Source organism: Podarcis melisellensis, assembly GCF_964234715.1.
Source record: "Podarcis melisellensis genome assembly, chromosome: 3".
NCBI classification, from domain to species: domain Eukaryota; kingdom Metazoa; phylum Chordata; class Lepidosauria; order Squamata; family Lacertidae; genus Podarcis; species Podarcis melisellensis.
The window spans coordinates 19,930,205-19,956,671 of NC_138530.1; the positions used below are offsets into that span (position 1 = coordinate 19,930,205).

The 26,467-nt window shown below is 46.3% G+C and overlaps 1 protein-coding gene across 1 annotated transcript; it reads right to left on the reverse strand.

The window, feature by feature from the left end:
* Positions 1–5,744: 5,744 nt before the first annotated feature.
* On the reverse strand, positions 5,745–24,822 carry LOC309366284 (uncharacterized protein). The gene is made up of 4 exons (XM_081904733.1): positions 24,677–24,822; positions 20,764–21,825; positions 11,331–11,723; positions 5,745–6,166 (listed from the first exon to the last, which is right to left on the reverse strand). The coding sequence occupies exons 1-4, from the start codon at positions 24,677–24,679 to the stop codon at positions 5,984–5,986; spliced, it is 1,641 nt and encodes a 546-aa protein (XP_081760859.1). The 5' UTR covers positions 24,680–24,822; the 3' UTR covers positions 5,745–5,983.
* Positions 24,823–26,467: the final 1,645 nt, after the last annotated feature.

Consider the following 26,467-nt stretch of genomic DNA (forward strand, 5'->3'; position numbering starts at 1 on the left):
AGGCACCAGAGCCCTGCCAGGGGAAATGGTGGCAGACTTATTCCTGGCTTTAAATTCTTGTGGTTACGATGGCATACATACAAGTTTTATATTCTACTGCTACTTGTGTCAACAGCTGGAAGAGAAAAGAGACTTTCCTTTACATTTATCACTGCTTAGTTCTTTCACTCCTATGGAAGGAAAAGCTAAAGCAGAGCCATAAATCATTAGCCTCAGCTACGCTTTACAACATCACCACCACCTTGTCAGCAATTGTTCCTTTTTTCTGCAGAGAGCCTTGGGAATTGTAGTTCTTGTGAGAATCGCAACATTTGTCTACTGGGGACCCCTAGTGTCTTCCTTAGAGACAAGCAGTTTTTACAAGGTTCCTGTAGTTAAGCTCTTCTAAGTTTGTGGTGTTGTTAAAACGGGAGGTTTGGATATATTATGCTTATAACAGGATATATTATTGTATATTTCTGCCTATGTTCCTGTTGCACCTATATATTGTTTACTGTTCTTATGAGCTGCTTTGCGCATTATCTGGAAAAGCATACATACATATAAGCTTAATGATACTGAGATAGTCAGGAAAACTCGCTTGGATAGACTCTTAATCCCAGGGTTGCGGCTTCAAGCATAACATTCGGCAAAGGATTCTTGCATTTTAGGGGGTTAGACTAGGTGAATCTTGTGGTCCCTTCCAACTCTACAATTCTATTATGTTACATGTATACACGAGAACATTGTCCACTCAGTGGCGTAGCGTGGGTTGTCAGCACCCGGGGCAAGGCAAGTAATTTGAGCCCCCTAACCCGTGGATTTGCGCCCCCTTATCCTAACCCCCAGATGTTGCGCCCGGTGCGGCCGGCCCCCCTTGCACCCCCCACGCTACGCCACTGTGTCCACTGCACGTGGGGGCCGTAATACACCTTTCTATGAGAGCAATGGAATCTTGTGCATGGATCATAGCAGCTTTAGTTTTTGTTTTCAAAGCATCTGCCACATACAGCAACGTGGCATAATTTAAATTTTCTCAGGTACCCAAGCGCTCAAATCTACATCAGCATCACGAAGGGTTGCCAACTGGCTAGGACAAACCGCACACCTCAAAGCCATTCCTGTTCCCAATTTGATCGGCAGACCTCAGCAAGCGATGCTTAGCATGGGGGGAAACCGCCAAGCAGAACCCGCTGCCAATTGCTAGAACAAACCGCTATTGAAGGGACATCGACAAGGACATATTCATAATCTGGCAATCCTAGTCATCATTTGCATCATGGGGGGAAAGAGCTAAGAGGTGGTGTTGTGCATCGTTGCTTCCACGGCTCAGGAACGAACACCCCAAAAGGCATCTTCACAAATGCATTTATCAAGGACTCGTCAATGACCCAGAAGCTTAGGAAACCATGCACTAAGCTTTATCACCTCTTACTGCAATAGGGACCCTTTCCCCCAGACTGAAACTAGACATTATTTGGCCTGATTTCCATATATATAAGAGAGCCTGATATAACTGAGCAGCCAATCGCCCATCAGAGTCTCTCACCCATTAATCTGTTTTATGGAGGCACATCCAAGAACCTGCTGGGTCATCTTCCACCTCTGTTTCAGCAGCCTGAGCTCTGCAGCATCTCCCTGGGCACATCTCCTTGTTCCATCCGTGAAAACACAGAGGTTTTGCCAACAATAGCAGCACGGTACTTCCTGAATGCTAAGCTGTGTTGCCCAGCATAAATCTCACGTGGCAGAGAATCTTGGCATCCCTGCAACATTGTTAAACAAGAGAGACCTGCAACAAAATGTTGCAGTGTGCAGAGTGCTTCATTCCTTGGGTTTCCACTCCCCCACCCCAACAGACACTCAGCATTCGGTGGCAACTGGCATGTTTAGTCCTTACTCAGCTGTTTTCATATTGCCGTTTTACCTTCTTAGGTTTCCCCCCTAAAGCGCTTTTGTACTGCTGCAAAAGCTAGCCCCCCCCCCCGGCTGCTAGTACCTCCCTCTTTTTCCCTGTTGTTTTGGCTATATAAGTCCTGGCAGATGGCGGCACTCATCAGCCGAGTCTTCTGTTCGAAGGAGTAAGCCAGTTCCCAGTATCCTGCCACGCTATAGCGTGATCCAGGGGTCAGCAAGGTTTATCTTGCCTCAGCCGGATTGGTACCGCGGAGATCCCTCCGTGGGCTGGACTGTGTGCGCATATGAGCGTGCGCCCCCATGATTTTCAGCGTCTGTGTAGATGTGATTTTCGGTGTCTGCCCAGATGCACTTTTCAGCGTCGCGGAAGGGAGTCTCCTGGGCTTGACAATCAGAAGGTTGGCGATTCAGATCTGCTCAATGGGGTGAGCTCCCGTTGCCCTGTCCCAGCTCCTGCCAACCTAGCAGTTTGAAAGCACACCAGTGTGAGTAGAAAAATAGGTACTGCTGCAGTGGGAAGGTAAACGGAGTTTCCGTGCGCTCTGGTTTCCATCACAGAAGCGGTTTAGTCCTGCTAGCCACATGACCCGGAAAGCTGTCTGCTTTACCTTTAAACTCATAGGCAGAGCAGCAGCAGGCCAGGGGCTTTTGCCTGATCAGTTGGCAACTCTGGAGCATGCACAGAGAGCCTAGTAGGTATGTTCATTTCTCCAGCAGCAGCAGGCAGGATGTATGCAGTGTGTGTGTGTGTGTGTGTGAGAGAGAGAGCGCAGCAGCAGCAGCAGCAGCAACAGGAGTGACTGTGCAAAACAATCTCTTATTCAGAAGTGGACTTGGGGGTAGGGGGTAGGGGAATGTTGATGCTACCTAGAATAGCAGCTCCCCCCCCCTTTTTTTTTTGCTGCATCACACTATTGACTCCTGTTAATCTCGTGGTCCACCAAGACCCCTAGATCCTTTTCACATGCACTGCTCTCCAATCTGCCTCTTGAATCCCGACTCTTGTCTTCTGCATCCCAGTTTGGTGTCATCTGCAGATCGGATGAGCATTCCTTCATCCCGTCAATCAACATCTTTATAAATGACTTGAATGAAGGAATTGAGGGGACGCTCATCAAACTGGGGGGGCCGGGGCGGCGGCAGCAGTACATGTGAATCACTAGCAGTACATGTGGAAAGTCTCCGCGCCTCGTGTCCGGGGAGGCACGGAGCCCGTCCATAATTCATGCGCCTGAGCGGCTGCCTCGCATCACGTACGAGCCGCAGGAGCGACCGAGGCCTCAGGAAGCGGAAGGCCCAGTCTGCACGTACCAAAGGAAGCTCCGCGGCGGCAGCAGCAGCAGCCCGGGCGCCTCACGTGGCACGTCTCGCGTCTCTGGCCTCCCTCTCTCCCGCGCCCCCGCCAAGCTTTGTCGGGGGCTCCCGGAGGCGAGGCTTGCGCTGGGAACCCTCAACTTCACAAAAGCGTGGCTCTGTGTGCTTGTGAAGAGGGAGTTGCGCCTGCTGGCTGCTATTTTTGTTTTGCTTTGTCAAAGGCAAAGGGGGGGGGCAGATTTCTGCACATTTGCAAAGAGGCTCTTTTCAGCCCAAGACGTGTCTTCTGGCTGAGGTGGAGCAGCAAACAGCAACTTTCCCCCTCAGCCCCAAGTCAAAGCGCGTAATACCGAAAACTTCATTCAGCCCTCAATTCTAATGCTATGAGAAAGAGGGAGAAACGCTTCTCCCTCCCTTTCTCCATGCATTGTCTTACATACGTGCTTCTAAAGCAGGGGTCAGCAAACGTTTTCAGCAGGGGGCCAGTCCACTGTCCCTCAGACCTTGGGGCCGGACTATATTTTGTTTTTGTTTTTTTATAAATATTTATTAAACTCTCTCAAAAGAAATACATTGTAAAAGAAAAAAACAAAAAAAATACATCATACATAAAATACAAAGAAAAATAAAATAAAAACACATAAAATTTCCATTTACTTATTTTCTTTTAACTTATTTTCCTGACCTCCTCATACCTCCCTTCCTTATATTCCAGTTCAAATTGTTAACTCAGCAAATTATTAATTCTCGCCATTAATTTTGCTTATTCCCAAATCTTATTTTTCATATCTCTTAAAGCATTACAGCTGGAAACCACTTAATTTCTATCCAACATCATTCTAACATTCCATAATTTTGCAATATTTCTGAAGATAATCTTTAAATTTCTTCCAATCTTCTTCCGCTGACTCTTTTCCCTGGTCCCGGATTCTGCCGGTCATTTCTGCCAGTCCCATATAGTCTATCACCTTCATCTGCCATTTTTCCAGAGTGGGTAGATCTTGTGTCTTCCAATGCTTTGCGATGAGTATTCTTGCTGCTGTTGTAGCATACATTAAAAAAGTTCTGCCCTTCTTTGGCACCAATTGGCCGACGGACTATATTTTGAAGGGAAAAAAATATGAACAAATTCCTATGCCCCACAAATAACCCAGAGATGCATTTTAAATAAAAGGACACATTCTACTCATGTAAAAACACACTGATTTCCGGACCGTCCGTCTACCCATGCTCTAAAGTATCACCCCATGTTCTCTTTGCATATTTTTGTCCTTGTACTTAAAAAAAAAATACAATATTTTTAATTATAGATTTCACCATCTGAATCGATACTACTGAAGTAGCTGATCAAAATGTTTTCAATTCATAGAATCACAGAATCTTAGAGTTGGAAGGGACCCAAGGGTCATCTAGTCTAACCCCCTACAATGCAGGAATCTCAGCTAAAGCATACGTGACAGATGGCCAGCCAACCTCTGCTTAAAACCTCCAAGGAAGGACAGTCCACCACCGCCCGAGGGAGTCTGTTCCACTGCTGAGCAGCTCTTACTGTCAGAAAGTTTTTACAAATGTTTAGTCAGAATCTCAGAGTCGGGATTCAATATAAAGATTGGAGATCTTGGGCCCAAACTAACAAAATGAGTTTCAATAGGGACAAATCTCAGGTTTTACACTTAGGCAGGAGGAACCAGCTGCACAGATATAAAACGAGGAACACCTGGATTGCTAGTAATATGTGTGAAAAGGAGCTAGGGGTCTTGGTAGACCACAAGCTTAACATGAGCCCACAGTGTGATACAGCAGCAAAAATGCTAAGGCTATTCTAGGCTGCATCAACAGAAGTCTAGTGTCCAGATCAGGGGTCAGCAAACTTTTTCAGCAGGGGGCCAGTCCACTGTCCCTCAGACCTTGAGGGGGGCCAGACTATATTTTTTGGGGGGAAACAAAAACAAATTCATATGCCCCACAAATAACCCAGAGATGCATTTTATATAAAAGCACACATTCTACTCATGTAAAAACACGTTCAGACCGTCCACAGGCTGGACTGAGAAGGCAATTGGGCCAGATCCGGCCCCTGGGCCTTAGTTTGCCTACCCATGGTCCAGATCAAGGGAAATCAAAGTACCACCCTATTCTACCTTGGTCAGACCTCCCCTGGAATACTGTGTTCAGTTCTGGACACCACAATTTAAGAAGGGTATTGACAAGCTGGACCATGTGCAAAGGAGCACTGCAAACCAACTTAGCAGCTGCAGCTTTGTCCAGTCTCTTTGACTCCATGTCAGGAATCTGTTTACTTCTTCAGTTTACAGACTTTTAGGCTTCAAAGGATATAAAAATGGGGCCATATTTTTTTTTTAAGGAAAACCATATTTGTGGACCATTTAGGAAGTTAGTGAACTTTTGGGGAAGAAGAAAGTAGAGGTAAGGATCCCCACCTCATGCGGTGCTAAGCAAATTCAGCAACGAGAATTTTTAAAAACTCTGTTATTAAAATAATTTATTAAAACTCAATTAAAAGTACATCAGGGTGCTTAGTCTGCATGCTTTATTGTGTCACACATGTGTGTAAAGTGGGGGCAGAGAAAGATTGACAGAACTGGGTTTTTTTTTTTTTTTGCAGTGCATGGGGTAGGCTTGCATTTTGTGCATGTGTTGTGGGTATTGGCGACCGGGCTGCAAAGAGGAAGGTTGCATTAAATAAAGTCTGTGAAAATGCTGGTTCTGGGTGCATTGCCGGGGCCCTGTGAGCCATACATGCCAAAGACTCTTACTTCCAGAATATTTTAATGGCACATATCAGGATGACACCGATGGCGAACATCTCGTGCTTCTTAATGAAGAAGAACACCAGTTCCTTCGCTATATAGATGACGTGTATGAAGATGAAGCAATACAGGAACAAGGTGAACTGGTCCTGAGGTAACAGGAAATGATGGCTTCCCCCAGAAGGCTGTGGAGAGAGCAAAGGGAAAAGGTGTGAAGTTCCAGTCATGTTGCTGCAGGTCACCAAAAGGCTCGCTGAACAAAGACGCACTCTCTTTCTCCTTTACAAGCGCCAGTAATTCCCACATTACACTTCCATAGTGAAACCCTCCTGCGCTGTTTATTGGAGGATGGATGGCGGCTAACAGATTGAGGTTGAATCCTGACAAGACAGAAATGCTGTTTTGGGAGGACAGGGGGTGGGTGGGTGTGGAGGACTCCCTGGTCCTGAATGGGGTAACTGTGCCCCTGAAGGACCAGGTGCGCAGCCTGGGAGTCATTTTGGACTCACAGCTGTCCATGGAGGCGCAGGTCAATTCTGAGTCCAGGGCAGCTGTTTACCAGCTCCATCTGGTACGCAGGCTGAGACCCTACCTGCCTGCAGACTGTCTCGCCAGAGTGGCACATGCTCTGGTTATCTCCCGCTTGGACTACTGCAATGCACTCTATGTGGGGCTACCTTTGAAGGTGACCCAGAAACTAAAACTAATCCAGAATGCGGCAGCTAGACTGGTGACTGGGAGCGGCCGCCAAGACCACACAACACCGGTCTTGAAAGACCTACATTGGCTCCCAGTTCATTTCCGAGCACAATTCAAAGTGTGGTGCTGACCTTTAAAGCCCTAAACGGCCTCGGTCCAGTATATCTGAATGAGCGTCTCCACCCCCATCATTCTACCCAGACACTTCTGGCGGTTCCCTCACTGTGAGAAGCCAAGTTATGAGGAACCAGGCAGAGGGCCTTCTCGGTAGTGGCACCTGCCCTGTGGAATGCCCTCCCACCAGATGTCAAAGAGAACAACAACTACCAGACTTTTAGACGACATCTGAAGGCAGCCCTGTTTAGGGAAGCTTTTAATGTTTGAGCCATTACTGTATTTTAATATTGTGTTGGAAGCCGCCCAGAGTGGGTGGGGACACCCAACCAGATGGGCAGGGTATAAATAATAAATAAATTATTGTTATTGTTATTGTTATTCTGCCTCTGCCAGCCACCTGACTTGCAGAATTTATCCCAGTAGCAGAACGTGCTCTCTATGGCTGCAGAATTTGGGTTTATGTTCAACGTAGTTTGCATTATATTCTGATTCATAGTTTCCGAGCTTAATCCACTCGCCGAGTCTCCACTGCAACACATCCTTGTCTTTGCTCTGCATCTAGTTCTTCCCCGATAGCACAGTCCTCGTTCTGAATCCTTCACACTATGCATTAAAGCCTATTCAGTGCACATTGGAAGCACAAGGCTTCCCGCAAAGAATCCTGGGGACTGCAGTTCCCACCCTCAAAGAACCATCATTTCCAGTGCCCTTATCAAACTACAGTTCCCATGATTCTTTGGGGGAAGTTGGGGTCTTTGAATGGCTAGTGTGGATCTGCTTTTGGTTTCTCTGTTCAGGAGTTCTCCTGTCTTCACATACGGACCTCAAGTCAACACCCAGCCCATGCTGTTGGAAGTGGGTGGGACAAATTGCCTTCTCCAGATATCGCAACTATTTCCTACCCATTTTGGACCATTTGCCTGTGATTATCTTAACAAAAGATGAAACTGGCATGCTTGGGTCCTGACCATGAGGAAACCTTTTCCAGTCATTCTGGTTTCCAGCCTCTTTCACAGGAATGGGACACCTCTGTCCTCCAGGAACATTGCATAATGATCAATGTGTTCTGCTCTCAGGAAGAAATTAACCATTATCTGCCTTCAGTCCCTGAGCAGTATTACAAATTACTCTTCCCGAGAGCTTACCAAGCCAACGATGTCTTGCCATCTGTTCAAGTTCAGAGCACTTCTCTATTTGATTATTTCAAGAGTGGCCCCTTTCACCAGCTGAGTCATTTGATATTAGTCTGGTTGGCAAAGTTTTAATTATATTAAGCCACTGGCAGTGGCCTTGTGAGTTGACAAACAGGAAATGCACCAGCCTCTGTGGGGTTTTTTTGGGGTGCGGGGATGGGCAGTAACTTTATTCTTATTTGCTTGTTTTTGGAATGTGAAAGGCAGTAGCCAAAATCATTCCTGCTCTATCTGCTGGCCAACCAAGTGGCTTCGTTTTCCTGTAGTTTCTCAGTTCTCAAACTGAATTGGGAACTCGTGGTGAGTGACTGGAGCCTTTGAGGAATTCAATCTCTAAAAGCATCAGCAGGAGAAAGAAGCTACTAAGGGTCAAAATTACATGTTGCATGAGATCTGTCACTGGAATTCTCTCTCAAAAACCGAAACTAGCGAGTTGCTAGCAGCAGAGAAGGATGTTGAACACTTTCCCTTTGCTGTTTACTTGATCAAACTATTGCCCCACCCCCCACTGTTACAGATAGGTAGCCGTGTTGGTCTGCCATAGTCAAAACAAAAAAATTCCTTCCAGTAGCACCTTAAAGACCAACTAAGTTAGTTCTTGGTATGAGCTTTCGTGTGCATGCACACTTCTTCAGATACACTGAAACAGAAGTTACCAGACCCTTCTATATAGTGAGAAGGTGGGGAGGGGTATTACTCAGAAGGGTGGTAGGAATGGGTGATTGGCAGATAGCTGTGATGAGCCTGTTGACGACTCTTAACGACTGCAATAGGTCTTACAGGAAAAAGCAAGGGGTGAGAAGGTGAAAAATGGCTTTGTCATGTATAATGAGATAAATACCCAGCAGATGAAGTTAGACAACAGATCAACAGCCAGACTGATACCCAGAGAGAACTTGCTGCAAGACAGACCCAAAAAAGAAAATAACAGAACACCTCTAGTCATCACATACAGCTCCCAAGTTAAAACAGTACAACGCATCATCAGAGATCTACAACCTCTCCTGGACAATGACAGTTCTCTTTCTCAAGCTCTGGGAGGAAGACCTTTCATTGCCTACAGACAGCCACCCAATCTTAAACAACTCCTAACCCACAATAATACTACAACCAGACTTAACACGGACACTGGCACCAGAGCCTGCAATAAACCCAGATGCCAACTTTGCTGCCACATACACCCGGACAACACCATTACTGGCCCCAACAACATCACACATACCATCTTGGGACTATTTAATTGCTCATCGTCTAACATTGTGTATGCCATCAAATGCCAACAGTGTCCTTCAGCTCTCTATATTGGACAAACTGGCCAAACCTTACGCCAAAGAATAAACGGACATAAATCTGACATCAGGAATCACAAGACAGAGAAACCAGTAGGAGAACACTTCAATCTCCCAGGACATTCTATACAAGATCTCAAACTAGCTGTTTTACTACAAAGGAATTTCAGAAATAGACTGGAAAGAGAAGCTGCTGAATTGCAACTTATTACCAAACTTAAAACCATGGAGAGACCTGGTCTGAACAAAGACATTGGATTCTTATCTCATTATACATGACAAAGCCATTTTTCACTTTCTCACCCCTTGCTTTTTCCTGTAAGACCTATTGCAGTCGTTAAGAGTCGTCAACAGGCTCATCACAGCTATCTGCCAATCACCCATTCCTACCACCCTTCTGAGTAATACCCCTCCCCACCTTCTCACTACATATAGAAGGGTCTGGAAACTTCTGTTTCAGTGTATCTGAAGAAGTGTGCATGCACACAAAAGCTCATACCAAGAACTAACTTAGTTGGTCTTTAAGGTGCTACTGGAAGGAATTTTTTTGTTTTCCCCCCACTGTTGTTTCCCCTGGGAAGGAAAAATGCTACAAATACAGCAAAAAGCAGCCTTGGGAGGGAATTTTGATCAGGAAAAGACCTCAGGGGAGGAGAAAGAAATACTTCCATGCTGCTGTGAGCAATTTTGCTTCCTACCCCTCTCCCTGGCTGCCTTTCAGGTTTTTGGGGTTGTTGTTTCTTAAAGTGTCAAAAGATTATGGTCCCTTTGCGAAATGCAGTTTGGCCATCAATTCAACTTCTTCAGAACAGCCAGGGGGGGCCCGTTCCTGGCTGTGGAAATAGGGTAGAGTCTCATAAGAGGACAGGGCTGTGACACCTTTATATCACCTCTATAACACTCTGTCACAAGAGACTAGGGCCCTGCGGGACTTGACATCTTTCCGCAGGGCCTGCAAGACAGAGCTGTTCCACCAGGCCTTTGGTCAGGGCGTAGCCTGACCCCCTCCTCTGGCAATCTTCACGGAGCTCTGGCCCAATGGTAGCCAGTGGTTTGTTTTGAATTAATTTTATAATGAATGGTTTTAGAGTGTTGTGTTGTGTTGTACTTTTGTACTGTTTTATTGTTGTTAGCCGCCCTGAGCCCGGCTTCGGCTGGGGAGGGCGGGATATAAATAAAATTTATTTATTTATTTATTTATTTATTTATTTATTTATTTATTTATTATATAGAAAAGGAAACCTCAACAGGGATTAGTAAAGGTAAAGGGACCCCTGACCTTAGGTCCAGTCGCAGACGACTCTGGGGTTGCAGCGCTCATCTCCCTTTATTGGCTGAGGGAGCCGGCGTACAGCTTCCGGGTCATGTGGCCAGCATGACTAAACCGCTTCTGGCGAACCAGAGCAGCACACAGAAATACCGCTTACCTTCCCGCGGGAGCGGTACCTATTTATCTACTTGCACTTTGACGTGCTTTCGAACTGCTATGTTGGCAGGAGCAGGGCCCAAGCAATGGGAGCTCACCCCGTTGTGGGGATTCGAACCGCCGACCTTCTGATTGGCAAGCCCTAGGCTCTGTGGTTTAACCCACAGCGCCACTCGCGTCCCTTCAGGAGACATAGCTATTAAATGTGCTGAAAGCCCTGCACTGCTTTGTACCTGCCACAGAAAATACAACACAGAAATGCTAAAAAAAGGGTGTGTGTTTTTTTTAAAAAACTACAGTGGTACCTTGGGTTAAGTACTTAATTCGTTCCGGAGGTCCGTACTTAACCTGAAATTGTTCTTAACCAAAAGTACTACTTTAGCTAATGGGGCCTCCTGCTGCTGCCACGCCGCCGGAGCACGATTTCTGTTCTCATCCTGAAGCAAAGTTCTTAACCTGAAGCAATATTTCTGGGCTAGCAGAGTCTGTAACCTGAAGCGTATGTAACCTGAAGCGTATGTAACCCGAGGTACCACTGTACAGAAAATGCAAATTGGATCGTGGCCTGTATCTTTTCTTCCGCCTTCTTCCTCTGCTTTTCTCACCTCCACCTGCCAGCCCTTACCTGTGCCGTTGACAGTGCCTGCTGGCGCATGGCTTCCATCTTCTCCTCATGCTGCCGCTGCTTCTCCTTGTCTTCGTAGCGGTACCTGGTCATGGTGAGCTCCATGTCTAGGCGCATCTTCTCCAGCTGAGTCGCCAGGGCGCGGGCCTGCTTGTGGCTTGGCTGCTCCATCTGGACCCAGGTGTCCATCTCCCCCTCCGTGTTGGCCAGGCCGCGGTGCAGGTTCTCCAGCTCCACCTGCGGCTTCATCCTCAGCTGTGCCTCTTCGTCTCGGATGTCCAGAGGGTCCGTCACATCGTTAGGGGTGCAGGGCGGCTCGGTCAGGTCGTCGGGGGCCGACGTTGGCTCAGTCACATTGTCGGCAGCAGACGAGACATTTTCAGGGTTGTCCTCCTAGCACGGAAAGGGTATCTAACCTGCTTTTGATGACACAAGCCCATCACCTTCCTCCCCCATTTTCCAAGAACAAAATTGCAATTTGTTCTTCGTTTTTGCTTTGAAATAAAAATAAGTGGGTATATAAAATATAAACGAATAAACACACAATATAGCGCTTTAAATGTTTTTTTAAAAAAACAAGCAGCTCTCATGAGGCATCACAGGAAAGGCACGACTTATGACTTAACTATAGTTTGATTTTCTGGTACCTATATCTTTCATGCTAATCTCTAAGCTGGCAGGTAGCCATGCTCACTTCATGGGTGAAGAACTAACTGTGACTTATTTTTAAATGATGCATCTTCACCCTTTATCACTTTTGAAATTGGGGTTTGACCTCACAACCAGTGGCGTAGCGTGGGGGGGTGCAGGGGGGGGCTGGCCGCACCGGGCGCAACATCTGGGGGTTAGGGTTAGGGGGCGCAAATCCACGGGTTAGGGGGTGCAAATTACTTGCCTTGCCCCGGGTGCTGACAACCCACGCTACGCCACTGCTCACAACTTGCTCAGGTTGGAAATTGTACCTAAGTTGGCTAACAGGCTGCATACTCAAAAGCAATTTAGGCAGCTGACGCAAAACAACCTATATCCCCTAACCACAAGAGAAAAATGGGGGAGTATACAACTTCTTGTTGCAAATTCATCATGATGCTCTAGAAGTGATGGTTCTATGCAAGATCACTTTCAATGCCAATTGTGCCTGCAAAAGCTTTGGGGTGGCTGTGACGGACAGGCCCTGGGTCTGCCTCCTGGCGTCCCAAGAACCAGTGAGAGCTGGTGGGACCAACAGTCAATCAGCAGAGAGTCAAATCCTAGAAGGACCTGAGGGGGTGTCGCTGGTTAGAACAGTGATAGCCATTCTAGATCTACCTGAGAATTGGTTTGATAAAGAGTGCTGTTTAAAAATTTCTGTATAAAGAGGGTGTATCTTTAGGTTTTGTGCCTCACATGGGAAACCATCAAGCATTAAACAGGCAGACAGTTTTGTTCCCTCCTCACACTTTGAAACTCTAGGTGGGACGTGAGTGGACACTGGGAAGCTTCACAGAACTATAATGCTATTGGTAAACACAGGCGCTACCATAAAATAGTTAATTATAGACTTCAATTGTGTGAATATGGGCTGCTGCCGGTAGCTTTATCTATTAACACTCCTATAATATTGGTCACACTACCCAGCACTCAACTTCAGTGAGGGTGTCTGTCACAATGGTGACACAACTTATTTTCCAGTCAGTGTATATCCCACAATTTCCTGCTGAAATCACGGTTGGTTGTTGTTTTTTTAACACCCAAAAGAATTCTGGTTTATTTTTGTCCCATTTTTATTGTATTTGTAGCACTTGCAGGCAGCAATAATGTGGTAGCACTGGGGAAGCATTGCAGAACAAACTAAAGCAGGACAAATCCATCACTAGTCCACTACTGTTGTGCCCAGAGTGCACCAACAATAAAACACCAGTGTGGCTGGGCCTCTTCTTAAAATTGAGTAGCTCTCATTGCAGTCAGTGCTTGGATAGAAGGCTCCTTCAGAGCCCTGTCCAAACAGCTCTGAGCTTCCTGAAGGAAGAGCAAGATAATGGAGGAACAACCATTCTTACCATAAGCGACTGAAGCTCAAGGCAGTAGGCGTGTGAATAACAGGGCTGCACACCACACTAGGCAGCCTTTCGTTTCACTAGGCTCTCACTGTCCCATGATGCACTTCTGCAACCCGCCACCCCAGACAATATAAAAAACAATGCCAGACTTAACAGAGCCAACTGCCAAACTGATGTCATAGATGCCTCACTGTGACATCACAGCCCGCCTGTTGCTACAACTGGCTCATCACTCAGTAGTAGAGAACCTGATTTCCATACTCTGAATGCTGAGCAAATGGCAAAAGGAAGTGGGTTTTAGCTTAAAAGCCTCATTTATAGTGTCTGTTGTAATGCTGGGCTGCATCTACACAGCTATAAAAAAATGTTCTGAAATTGCTTTAAAAAAGCTTTTTAAAGCTCACAATGTAAAATTTCATAAAGTTCCAATTTCAGCTCTACAGCGCCATCTGGTGCCACAGTGTTCTAACACATTTATGACTTTTGGTTTTCTTTTTTTTACTAATGTAGCTGAGTCCCAGATTGGTATATAAACATGGCGGCTGTGTCTGCGAAATACCCTAATATTTATATGGTGGAGGTTTTGTGTTCCGTCTTATCCTTCTTTTCTATCACCCCAGCCTATCATCCCAGTGATAAAAATGAGCAGGCCTATTGGATTGCCACCATAAACTATAAATTTTCATCATTTCAGAAAAAAATAGATCTGTTACCTGATTAAAGGAATCTTATTCGATTAACTGTTTTAATTGTATATGAATATAAACAATAGTTCTAGCGCAACATGCACTTCTCCCCCTGTCTTAGCCCACAAGATGATGCATGCGTTCAGTTGTTTTATATTTATTTAAAGCATTTTAATTTTGCTTGTTGGAAAAGAAAAGCTCCCAGAATAGCTACGAGATGTTTGCGATCAGGCGGTCCCTGCCCTCAGACTTGCAATCTTTCGTGAGCCCCTCCATCTTATGCTCAGGAAATATATACTGTATGTATAAATAATTCCATATATCCTAAAGACATGTAACCATGGGAAGCTGCCTTTTACTCATACTACTACTACCGCTAATAATAATAATTTATTATTTATACCCCACCCATCTGGTTGGGTTTCCCCAGCCACTCTGCGTGGCTTCCAGCAAAATATTAAAATACAATAATTAAGCAAATATTAAAAGCTTCCCTAAACAGGGCTTCCTTCAGATGTCTTCTAAAAGTCAGGTAGTTGTTTATTTCTTTGACATCTGGTGGAAGGCCATTCCACAGGTTGGGTGCCATTACCAAGAAGGCCCTCTGCCTGGTTCCCTGTAACTTTGCTTCTCGCAGTGAGGGAACTGCCAGAAGGCCCTCGGAGCTGCACCTCTGTGTTAGGGCTGAACGAAGGGAGTGGAGATGCTCCTTCTGGTATACTGGGCCGAGGCCGTTTAGGGTTTTAAAGGTCAGCACAATTGGTCCATCCAATTCTGTATTGTCTGCCCAGGCTGCCCGTTGAGGCACTCCAGGCTTCTAAGCAAAGTTCTCTCCCAGTCCTATGTGGAGATGCTAGGGATTGAATGTGGGACCTTCCACATGGCAAACAGATGCTTCACCACTGAGCCCCAGCCCTTTCCCTAGTTTTGCCACACCACTACAGTATCTTTAACTCACACATGAGTATGCTGGATAGTACAGGAAGGTGCCACTTGAGAAAAGAACATCTGATGATGGTTCCTCAGATTGGGTATGGTTGTGTTCCTGTGGTCTGAAAGCTGAGCGCAACTGGCTGTTGGGCTACGTGTTTCCTCCTCCTCCTTGAAAGAGTTGGCTACCACCCCATATATCTTTTGGAACAATGGCCACCGCTTCCTTTTTCTGATCCCAGTCTCCTCCCCTCATTGCCTTTGTGATCTGCGGGCACAAAGCAGCCAGCTGTATGTGTAACGGGCAGTCTGTGTCTTGAATGGAGTTGTTGCCTTATTCATTCACGACAGACCAGGCGGCCAGGAGGACAACAAGCCCCTTTGTCAGGAGATCTAGCCAAAGGCATGCTGACTGTCTCCACTGACTTCATATTTATCTGGTCTCCTCTCCTCCTCATCTGCGAGTTAAACAATGTGATGCTTTGTCTCGGAGTTGTGAGCGAGCAACTTTTCCTTCCCTTGCTGGAACTTCGGCAAACTACTTATTTATTTATCCACCCCAATTAAGCCGCGCACGTCTCGCCAAAGAATGAATGAGAAAATGTTATTGAACGGTGAATGCTGGAAGGGAGAGTCTCTGTCTCTCTGTGTGGCCTGTTTTAAAGGACTGTGAGTGCAGACAGGTGGAGTTCCACTTCTCCTTTTTAAGTCATTTTTAAAAAGCCTTGAAAAATACATTTGCAGAATTGCTAGAGACAGCTGTGGAGAGGGAGAAGAGTGTTTACTAAGGAGATTAGGAATTTGCCTTATACTGAATCAGACCATTGGTCCATCTAGGCCAGTATTTTCAACAATGGCTATCAGCAGCTCTCCATGGTTTCTAGTCCCTCAATATCTCTCTCTCTCTCTCTCTCTCTCTCTCTCTCTCTCTCTCTCACACACACACACACACACAGAACGATTTCCCTATGGAAACAGAGGCACATATTTACCGTATTTTTCGCTCTATAAGATGCACCAGACCACAAGACGCACCTAGTTTTTGGAGGAGGAAAGCCAGAAAATATATATTCTGAATCTCAGAAGCCAGAACAGCAAGAGGGATCGCTGCACAGTGATAGCAGCAATCCCTCTTGCTGTTCTGGCTTCTGGGATAGGTGCGCAGCCTGCATTTGCTCCATAATACGCACACACATTTCCCCTTACTTTTTAGGAGGGGAAAAGTGAGTCTTATAGAGCAAAAAATACAGTAATTCTTACTAACTCCACCCAAGTTTCACCTCCCATTTTCTTAAACCTTTTTATATATACAGTATATAAATGAAGTTTTCTAAAAGCAACGACAAACTCCTCTCCAACAGCCTTTCTGTGACCCAACTGCGTAAAAGGCAAAAAGAACTCCGTAATCTCAGCAGAACAACACAATTAGTCGATCCACAGTTGAACCACAAGCTCTGCCTTGCAGCTTTTCAAAGCCTGAAACTTCAACATCCAGCTGCATTTGGAAATTGCATGCATGCGCTTGCAAAAAAACATGGGCTACCTTTTGCATGCAGTATTTACAAGGGACCCAAACTTCGGAGACATCTCCTGCATTACTTTTATTTTCTTGCTTGAAGAGGAGCTGGGCGTCATCTGGAAGTGGTGTATATGACCTTTGGGTTGAGTTCGGCTGAAATCTACTGAGCAAAATTGGAATGGAGGCAGGCACCTTTTTACTTGATCAACATGTTGAGAACAGATTAATCTAACAGAGTGATTAACTAAACTGGAGCCCAAAGTACATATTGTTAACAAATGAGAAGGGGTAGGATATGAACAGGCTGTGACTGCAATCCCCTATATACTTACCTGGGATGGGAGTAAGCCCTACTGAATATGGTGGGATCTACTTTCCATGTAGGTTCGCAGGTGGCGCTGTGGGTTAAACCACAGAGCTTAGGACTTGCCGATCAGAAGGTCGGCGGTTCAAATCCCCACAACGGGGTGAGCTCCCATTGCTTGGTCCCTGCTCCTGCCAATCTAGCAGTTTGAAAGCACACCAGTGCAAGTAGATAAATAGGTACCGCTCCGGCAGAAAGGTAAATGGCGTTTCCGTGCGCTGCTCTGGTTCGCCAGAAGCGGCTTAGTCATGCTGGCCACATGATCTGGAAGCTGTATGCCGGCTCCCTCGGCCAGTAAAGTGAGATGAGCTCCGCAACCCCAGAGTCGGTCACGACTGGACCTAATGGTCAGGGGTCCCTTTACCTTTACCTTTACCTTTCCATTTAGGCATGCACTGTGAAATAAATGGCAACCTGATTCTCCATTATGGCAGAGATGGAGAGCCTTAATTCAAAGTGCTGGTTTTGATTGATAAAGCCATAGGTGGCTCAGGATTGTGGTACTTCAAGGACCACGTCTCCTGACATGAACTGACCAACGCCTGTGATAATAATCTGAGGCCCTTCTTTGTGGGCTCACTCGATGGGAGGTTCAGAAAGTGGCAGCACAGGAACAGGCCTTTTCCACGGTGGCCCCCCACTTGTGAAATGCTCTCCGCAAGGAGGTACACCTGGCACCATCTTTATCTAGTTAGGCAAACACTTCTCTCTGTACCCATGCTTCTGGCTCTTACTTTATAGCTCTTTTGCTGTATTCTTAGACTTCTATTTTTGCTCGTGATTGGTTTTTAATGCAAATCGTTTTGGTCACTGTGTGAGAAAAACGACTAAACAAATAAAAATAAAAATAACCACCCTTCAGATGTTGTTGGACCACAGCTCCCATCATCCCATCATCATAAATGGCCTCAGCCCAGTATACCTGAAGGAGCGTCTCCACCCCCATCGTTCTGCCCAGACGCTGAGGTCCAGTGCTGAGGGCCTTCTGGCGGTTCCCTCACTGTGAGAAGCAAAGCTACAGGGAACCAGGCAGAGAGCCTTCTTGGTAGTGGCGCCTGCCCTGTGGAACGCCCTCCTACCACATGTCAAAGAGAAAAACAACTACCTGACATTTATAAGACATCTGAAGGCAGCCCTGTTTAGGGAAGCTCTTAATGTGTGACATTTTAATGTATTTTTAATCTTTGTTGGACGCTGCCCAGAGTGGCTGGGAAAACCCAGCCAGATGGGCGGGGTACAAATAATAAATTATTATTATTATTATTATTATTATTATTATTATTATTATTTCCCTGAACATGGGTAATGCTGGCTGGGGCTGATGGTAGTTGGAGCCAAGCAACATCTGGAGGGCCAAAGGCTTCCCATCACTGCATTATGACACCTCCTGACCCAGACGAGCTCAAATAGTATACATACAGTCCGGCAGAGCCTGTATTACTTCTGCAGCATAGTTGTGGTACTATGTACATGCCAAAAGCACCTGTAGACTCTCCGTTAAACTCCCAGAGCTCAAGCTTGAGCTGGGAGATGAACCAGGACTTGAGTCTAATGGTCTAACACTTCTATCTTCTCAGGGCTGGCCCTGCCTCCCATGGCCAGTTTTACAGTGTTGCCAAGTGGTATGGCTTGCTCAGGACAGCAAAACCTAGTGTCCTGCTGTGCTCAGGCTTCCCTAGAAATGTTCATGAAAAGGACCCCAAACAGGCATGCTGAGTTGGGCCCAACATTGGAGAGTCTGTTGCGCATGCATGATGTCACACGTGCGACGCCCTGGTCCCCCCCATTGGGCCATGCCTGCCGGGATGTGCGGGTGCCTGCCGAAATGCTCTGGCGATTGTGGTGGGGGGCACAGAGGGAGTGCCAGCACATGCCTAGGGGCAGTGGGAGATGGCAGCACTCTCAGTATAGGGGGGGGTCAGCCCCCTGCCATGAAATGTTGAGGGGGCAGAAGCCCTTCCTGCCCCCTATAGCCAGCGCCCCGACCCAAAGTTAGCTCTCAGTAATTTTGCTCTAGCTCACAGCAGGCAATACACTCAGCAAACATCAAGTCACCAAGCTCAATCCTGTTTTCTCTTCGGTGTGGCCCTTGGCACAAGCTCCCAACTCGCCTACCCATAAAACCAGACCTGTATTTGCTGAATTGACTCTATGCAAGTACTGTTTTGCACAGGGATTGCGTTCCAGGTCATTGTGCACATCGCCGGAGCAGACATAAGTCTACCTACCCCACTCTGTTCTGCCCCTGTCCCCATTCCGCCCTCTTCTGGGTCCAAAAATGGCATGCGCATGTATGGTTGCTCATGCTTTGAGCTCGTGCAACATGGTCGTTCCCTGTACACATCTCATGGAGGAAAACACAAGGCAGAGAGTCTAGCATGTTTTATCAAAGTATACTACAGGCAATGCAGAGCAGAGGTTATAAGGGAGAGACATTCTGTGTGTATTTGCTGATAGCCCAGCCTATGGAAGGAAGGAAGCCAATAGACAGGGCACAGGTTCCTCATTCAGACTGTGGAAGAAAGAAAAAGAGTTGCATGAACAGGATTCGGAAGACAGACAGTCAAACCTAGTCCCTTTCACAGCTGTCAAGCGTCCCTTATTTGGCGGGACAGTCCCTTATCCCAGTGCCATGTCCCGCTGCTGTCCCTTATTGATGAGGCTTTGTTTGGCTGCTGGCTGGGCTTTCTGCCTTTGGCTCGGAGGGGCTCAGAAGTCAAACATACCTGTGCCCGGAAAATCCCTCATTTTGGCTGCTGATCCCTTATTTTCGAGGCTGCTGGTCCCTTATTTTCAAATCTGTAAGTTGACAGCTATGGTCCCTTTCAAATTTCCATTCAAGGTTTAAACCCACCAATGCCCAAGCCCAGTGACCAGCAGTGAAATAGCAATAAGCCTAGAAACATTCAGGAGCACCAGTGGAATGTCACCTATAAAATGATGGCTCCTGTGCTGATTAGATCACAGGTATCTGACGGTGTATTTGATGTTTTGACATAGGCCCTACAGTAGGGTTAGGAACCCAGGGTTCCTCCAAACGTTGCCCAACTACAGAAAATTGTAAACTTGGAAGGCAGTACCATCAAACTACCTCCAACACTCTTAACTACATTATCTCATCTTCCCATTTTCTCTCATTTCTGAGGTGTGTGGGGGATTATAGTTAATTTTAAAAATCAGTACTATATGCCACCATTTGCCAATAAGGTCTGAGGGCAGTGTGCATCTATAAAAATATAAAAGCAATGCCATAAAATAAAGGTCAAATTATAGTAAAAACAGTTCTGTAACTCTAAGATACCAGAGGAAAAGGCTGCGTTAACCGGAGACCAATGCAGATGTTTGTTTTTCCCCACAATGCAGATGTTTGTTTTTTCCCATGTTGATTTGTGCTCATGATGCTACTGGGATGGTCATACAGACCCTGCTTTCAATACCGTTTGTGCCTACAAAAATTTCCAAGCAGTCACATTGGTTCATTTCTGATTAGTGCCGATCCCTCAGCTTCCTGCTCACGTCCTGAAACTTTTTTAAATAGCGCAAGCGTTCTGGTTTATTTCTGCCTGGCTTTTGTCATGCTGTGGTCCCGCCAGACTGAAATAAAGTGACAGCACTGTGGGAACATCAGAAAACAAACTAGAGCAGGATAAAACCCCACCACTTGGGAGCTGTCACTGTGTCAATAACTTGTTGTGGAATCCGCCTGCAATAAAGCACCCATCTGGAGGAGCCTGTATTTGTCAAAGGATATTATTTGCATTTTACAGTCCTTTCCACAAGAGCAGGTAAGAGGCGAGCCAGAGCGAAAGGGTCTCTGTGTACAAGAGGGCTAGAAAAAGGCTTGCGATCCAGTATGACCACAACCTCCCTTCTTATCTCCCAGTATCCCCTTTACCTCCTTGGGTGTTGTCTGTTGCTGACGCAGCTGTTCCATCTTCTCCTCATGCTGCCGCTGCCTCTCGTTCTCTTCATGTTCGTATTTGAGCCTCGTTAGCTCAAACTCCATCCTCCTCTTCTCCAGCTCAGTCTCGATGGCTAAGTCCAACCTGCTGCTCGACCACTCCGACTCTGCTCCGCTCACCACAATGCGGGGCACCTGCAGACCCAGGTGCTCAGTCACCTCGTCGGTCTTCTGTTCCGGTGGCACTGGCGGCCTACTTGCCTCCAGGATCTTCTCCAGTGGCTGTTCAGGCTTCGGGCCTTCCTGTTGCCCACTAGGCTCAGAGTGGGACTTCTTTTCAGTCACATCTGGCAAGTAGACTTCCATGGCCAGCTGTAGTTCTATCCTCATCTTCCCCACCTCACCAAAGGTCTCAGAAAACGACTCAGTTGCAGCTTCCGCCTTGCTCCCCGTCGCCTTCGGGCCCAGCACTCGGATATTCCCTTGCCGCAGGCGCAGCTTCTCCATGGTTTCCTCGTGCTGCCGCTGCTTCTCCTTGTCCTCGTACATTTTCCGCTCATGCTGCCGCTGCCGCTCGTTCTCCTCGGAGATTTGCTTCAGCTTGGCCAGCTCAAATTCCATGCGCATCTTCTCCAGCTCAATTTCCGTGATGGGGTCCAACTTGCTCCCCAGCTGCTCCTCGTCCCCTTGGCCAGGCGTTCTGCATGGCAAGTGCTGGCGTATGTTCTCCATCTTCTCCTCGTGTTGCCGCTGCTTGTCGTTCTCCTCGTGCTGGCGCTTCAGAAGGGTCAGCTCAAAGTCTAAGCGCATCTTCTCCATTTCGCTATCGGCTCCCTGGGTCTGCTTGGCGTTCTTCTGCTCCTGCTCCTTGGCTCCTTGGCCGTCCTTCTCCTCTCTGTGCTCATCCTTCTCCTCTTTGGCAACCGCGTCTAAAGGCAGAGGGTTGCTGGCGGCTTCTAGCTGCCTTCTGGTCGCTAACGGTGTTCGTTGGTCTCCATTAGCGAGCGCGTCAGTCACAATCGCGGGGATGGCTGGGGACCCTGAACTGTTGGCATCCTGAAACAGATAGCGGGTGGGGAAGGGAGAAGTCACACACGCTTTTCTGAGAAGACATCATCAACAAATATCACATCGGGGGCAGGAAAGTTAAGGGGGGGAAATTCAACTGGTTTTAATGCACGAGTGTCAGGCTTTGGGGAATCGACCTCCTCCCCTGTAGCCATAAATGAGCAGATCAAACAAAAGGGAATTTTTACCAGTTTCTTTATTAAACACAGCAAATGACAAAAGAAAGGGTCTACCCAGAATGGCGGTGCTCACAATTAAGGCTTACACCCCCTTCATTCCTATTAATCTACATAACTCCTATGTTTTGTAATCTGAGTTTGTAGACTCTGCACTTTCTGTTCTGAGACTTTCTGAGCTCTTCTTGACCTTGAGAAGAGTGGATAAATGCTGTCCAATGACTGCGAATCTGTTAACCCTCTCTCTCCCAGTGTTTTTTCTGCTAGCTGTTCCCCATCCAGTATTTCCCAGCTTCTGCCTTCTGAACTGTGCCCCTCTGCAAACCACTGTTCCAAATCTATACTGTCTTCCCGCTCCTGGGAAGATTCAGGAGCAGGGGGAGGGGGTGGCTCCCACGATTCCTCCTCAGTGCAACACTCCTCAGCACGGTCCGTGACAGCAAGGCCAAAATGGCTGTGTTGCACAAAAAGGCCCCACTCCACAGCAACTTGGAGCAAGGCTCTTAGTTTGGCTGCTCCTGTTCTGTGGAACAGCATCCTCATCCAAATATGAAGGCACCCACTATCTTCACTTTCCCAAATGCTCCAACTTTTTTGAACAAAATCCGGGATATCCACACCCACCATGCTGCCCTGCCCCACCTCTCACAGCTCACACTACTTGTCCTCACCCTCCCAACACTCATCGCTTGCTTGCGCTACTCACCCTCACTCTTGATGCTCTCACCCGGCGCTCTGGCATTCAGCAGAGTCATGCCAGATCACTGGTCTGGAAGGCGCTTTGGCGCGACTCTGCTGACAATTGCCAGAGTGAGTGTCTCTTTGACTGAAAAACAGGACATTCTGAGATTGAAACAGAAGTCAGGACTGGCTTTTGGATACAGGATGTCCCACTAAAAATGCGACAGTTGGCTTTCCAGAAACAATGGAAGACATCTTTTTTTCCTAACAAGATTCACAGCTGAATGGATGGGACTCTGCTGTGGGTGCCTACTTCATACTGAAAGACCTACATTGGCTCCCAGCACGTTTCCAAGCATAAGTCAAAGTGTTGGTGCTGACCTTTAAAGCCCTAAATGGCCTCAGTCCTGTATACCTGAAGGAGCGTCTCCACCCCCATCGTTCTGCCCAGACACTGAGGTCCAGCGCCAAGGGCCTTCTGGCGGTTCCCTCACTGCAAGAAGTGAGGTAACAGAGAACCAGGCAGGGGGCCTTCTCAGCAGTAGCACCTCCCCTGTGGAATGGCCTCCCATCCGATGTCAAGGAAATAAACTACTATCTGACTTTTAGAAGATATCTGAAGACAGCCCTGTATAGGGAAGTTTTTAAATGTTTCATTACGTTTCTCTGTATGTTGGAAGCCACCCAGAGTGGTGGGGTGCAAATATTTTATTACTATTAAATTTTATCTGCTGTTATTTTTATGTTGCTTTCAGCTGTCCCTCCCCCCCCCCCCGGTATTGTATTTTGCACATTACCTTGAGACATGTGCCAAAATTTTGTTGTTGGCACCCATCTTTCTCGAGAGGGATGTGAAAGTGTGTCAGAATAGTGAAATGGCATGGGAAGTTTAGATGACATGGGAAGATAAGGCAAATTCATGGAGAATAAGCTATCGATGGCTAGATGGCTATGAGTCACGATAGGGATATGCTATCTGTAAGGTCTATCATCCGGAGACAGCTGTTGACCTCATATCCTGCTTGCAAGCCTTCCAGAGGTTGACCACTGTAGGAAACAGGATGCTAAATTAGCTAGGCCTTTGGTCTGATCCAGCAGAGTTCTTATTTTCTTAGTTTAGGTGGGTATATCTTTGGTCCAATGAAGGACAAGATAGGAAGAGGAGGAGGAGGAGGAGTCAACAGAGTCAAAAAATACCAAATGTCAAGAAGATCAAGGAACAAGAGGAGGCCAATTGACTTCTCATCCAATCCTCCTGCAATGCAGGAATCTCAACTCAAGCATCCATGACAGATGGATATCCAACCTCTGCCTAAAAACCTGCAAGGAAGGAAAGTCCCGAGAGAGTCTGTCCCACTCTTGAGCAGCTCTTAACTGTCAGAAAGTTCTTTCTGATGTTTAGTTGGATTCTCCTTTCTTGTAAGTTGAAGTCACTAATTTGGATCCTACCCTACGGAGCAGGAGAAAACAAGCTTGCTCCATCTTCCACGTGACAGCCCTTTCAATATTTGAAGATGGCTGTATAAATTGTTCAAACTAACAAACAAACTGCATCAGCATTCTTGAGTGTTTTTCTAGGGTGCATGGAGATAAAATACTCTGTTTTTCATTTCACATTTAATTATTTATAATGCTAATATCCCACCTTTCCTCCATGAAGCTTAAGGTGGTATTCATTGTTCCCCATCCTACCCTTTTATATGTATATATAAAAAAATCCTCTCAGCAACTCTGTGGCGTAGGTTAAGCTGAGAGAAAGTGGCTGGCCCGTTAGGCTCACTTTGCGAGTGAGAGACCCAGGTTCAAATCGCTGGGCTGGGCTTGGGCCAGCCCCTAGTTCTCAGCCTAGCCTACTACACAGGTCTATTGTGAGAATAAAATGCAGGAGGGAGAGAAAAATAATTGTATGATGCTTGGGAAGAAAGGTGAGATATAAATGAAATAAAAATGAAAGACAAAGGTATGAGAGTGACGGATCTTACCATGGCGAAACTGGGCCCAGGGAGACAAGAATCTTAACCACGGCACATGCAGAGATATAATTTCCCCCTCAATCGGACACCAGCTGCCCCACTTTGCAAAACCAGGCCATGCAAATCCACATTCCAGGCCAACTGCCGTGATGATGTCACGAGATTCCGCACTCAGCTTCTTCCTCACCCTCCCAAGCGACTCCGGCAAGAAACACATTCAGCTGCTAACAATTTGGCCCAGAGTTCCTTCAGCTGCTCATTAGTAGAGCATGTGGGCGAATCTGGTCAATTTCATCTTCTCTCAGTTTCTCTTTTTTTCCCTAGTCTTAGAGCCTGTTCTCCACATTTCCTTTTTATTATTATTACATTTTTAAAAATTAATTTTCAATTACAAAAATTCAATATGCACCATATTATATTAACACCAAATAGCAATACCAACTCAAATACAAATCAGTTACATAGCCAATTATAAATTTTGGGTGGCTTCCCACGTGCTGTACTTCAAGGTCTTATTCCCTTTAATTCTGCCTCAAGACTGTCACTCAAACCAAAAACAATCCATTCTTGATAAAATCACTTATACCACAGCTACAATAATTAACTTCAATTCACATTAACAAATATAATAATTTGTAGATTCCACATTTCCATGTCAGTTTGCAAATTCTTTAAATAAAAAAAAAAACCTCTTGTGAAAATTGGTTGGCATTTGAGGGTGAAATGCACACAATATACAATTTTGTGTGCATTATAGTTATTATGTTTCCCTCTCAAAAGTGAAACTGAAAGCAACTTACACACACACACACACACACACACACACACACACGAAACAAATCCAAGCCTGCTAAAAGATAACTAGAAAATTAAGATCTAAAGATATGGGTCTATATGAACATTTTTGCTCAGCACTTGAAAAGAAATAGTGATGATACTAAGCAGGCTATGTCAGCATCGCCCTTGAGCCCGTACCACCAACTGGACTCATGCACTTCAGCCCGACTGGGCTAGGCGAGCTGGGTAGCACTTCCAGAGACCACCTTCTGGACAGGAACAGGTCAAAGTGCTGTGGACTCACAGCTTAGAGTTGTGAGCACCGGATTCACTCCAACAAGAAGACAGTCATCGCACAGCAGAGTCTAGCAGAGTCTAGCAGAGTATATAAATGACTCGGAGAGCAGCTCTGTAGAATATCTTCTTTATTCTGTCTACAACTATTATACAATTATATACAGAGCTTAATGGGTTCTAAGCATAAAGAATGCTGCACTGCACTGAGTGTCTGCAGCTGCTCTTAGCAGCAACCTTATCTATACACACGATCTCTAACACTCAGTCTCTCTCTCTCTCCCCGACACACTGACTGACTGACTCACACTTTGATGTGGTGCTGGGGCAGAATAAGTAGAGAGCAGACCACTGCTCCTCCTCTCTATAATATTTTGCTGTACACTTTGTCCTAGCACATGTGGTTTTGCACACATTATTTGACTGTAGAAGCGAACCGCAAAATTCAGAGACGTGAGCATTTGGAAGGGTTTGTTTTGGTTCAGGTTTTGTTTCAAGAAGTGCGAATTGGGTCGATTCGTCTTTGAATGAAAACTAAATTGATTTTCTCCCCCAGACCCATAAAAGCCCCCAGGCTGAATCCCTAGTGCATCTCTTGCTTAAAAGTCCATGGAAGAAATCCCTTCCTGAGACCTCGGGGAGCTGCTGTCCATCTCAAGAGTGCTGGGCTAGAGGAGACCAATGGTCTCATTCCACATGAAGCAGCCAACCTAAGTTCTTTAGCGGATC

Excerpts from the sequence above, each read along its gene's own strand:
- LOC309366284 (XM_081904733.1), bottom strand. Across the intron at positions 11,724-20,763 it reads AACAGACAACACCCAAGGAG|GAGGACAACCCTGAAAATGT; the intron begins GTAAAGGGGATA and ends TTTCCGTGCTAG. Across the intron at positions 6,167-11,330 it reads AGGCACTGTCAACGGCACAG|CCTTCTGGGGGAAGCCATCA; the intron begins GTAAGGGCTGGC and ends CTCTCTCCACAG.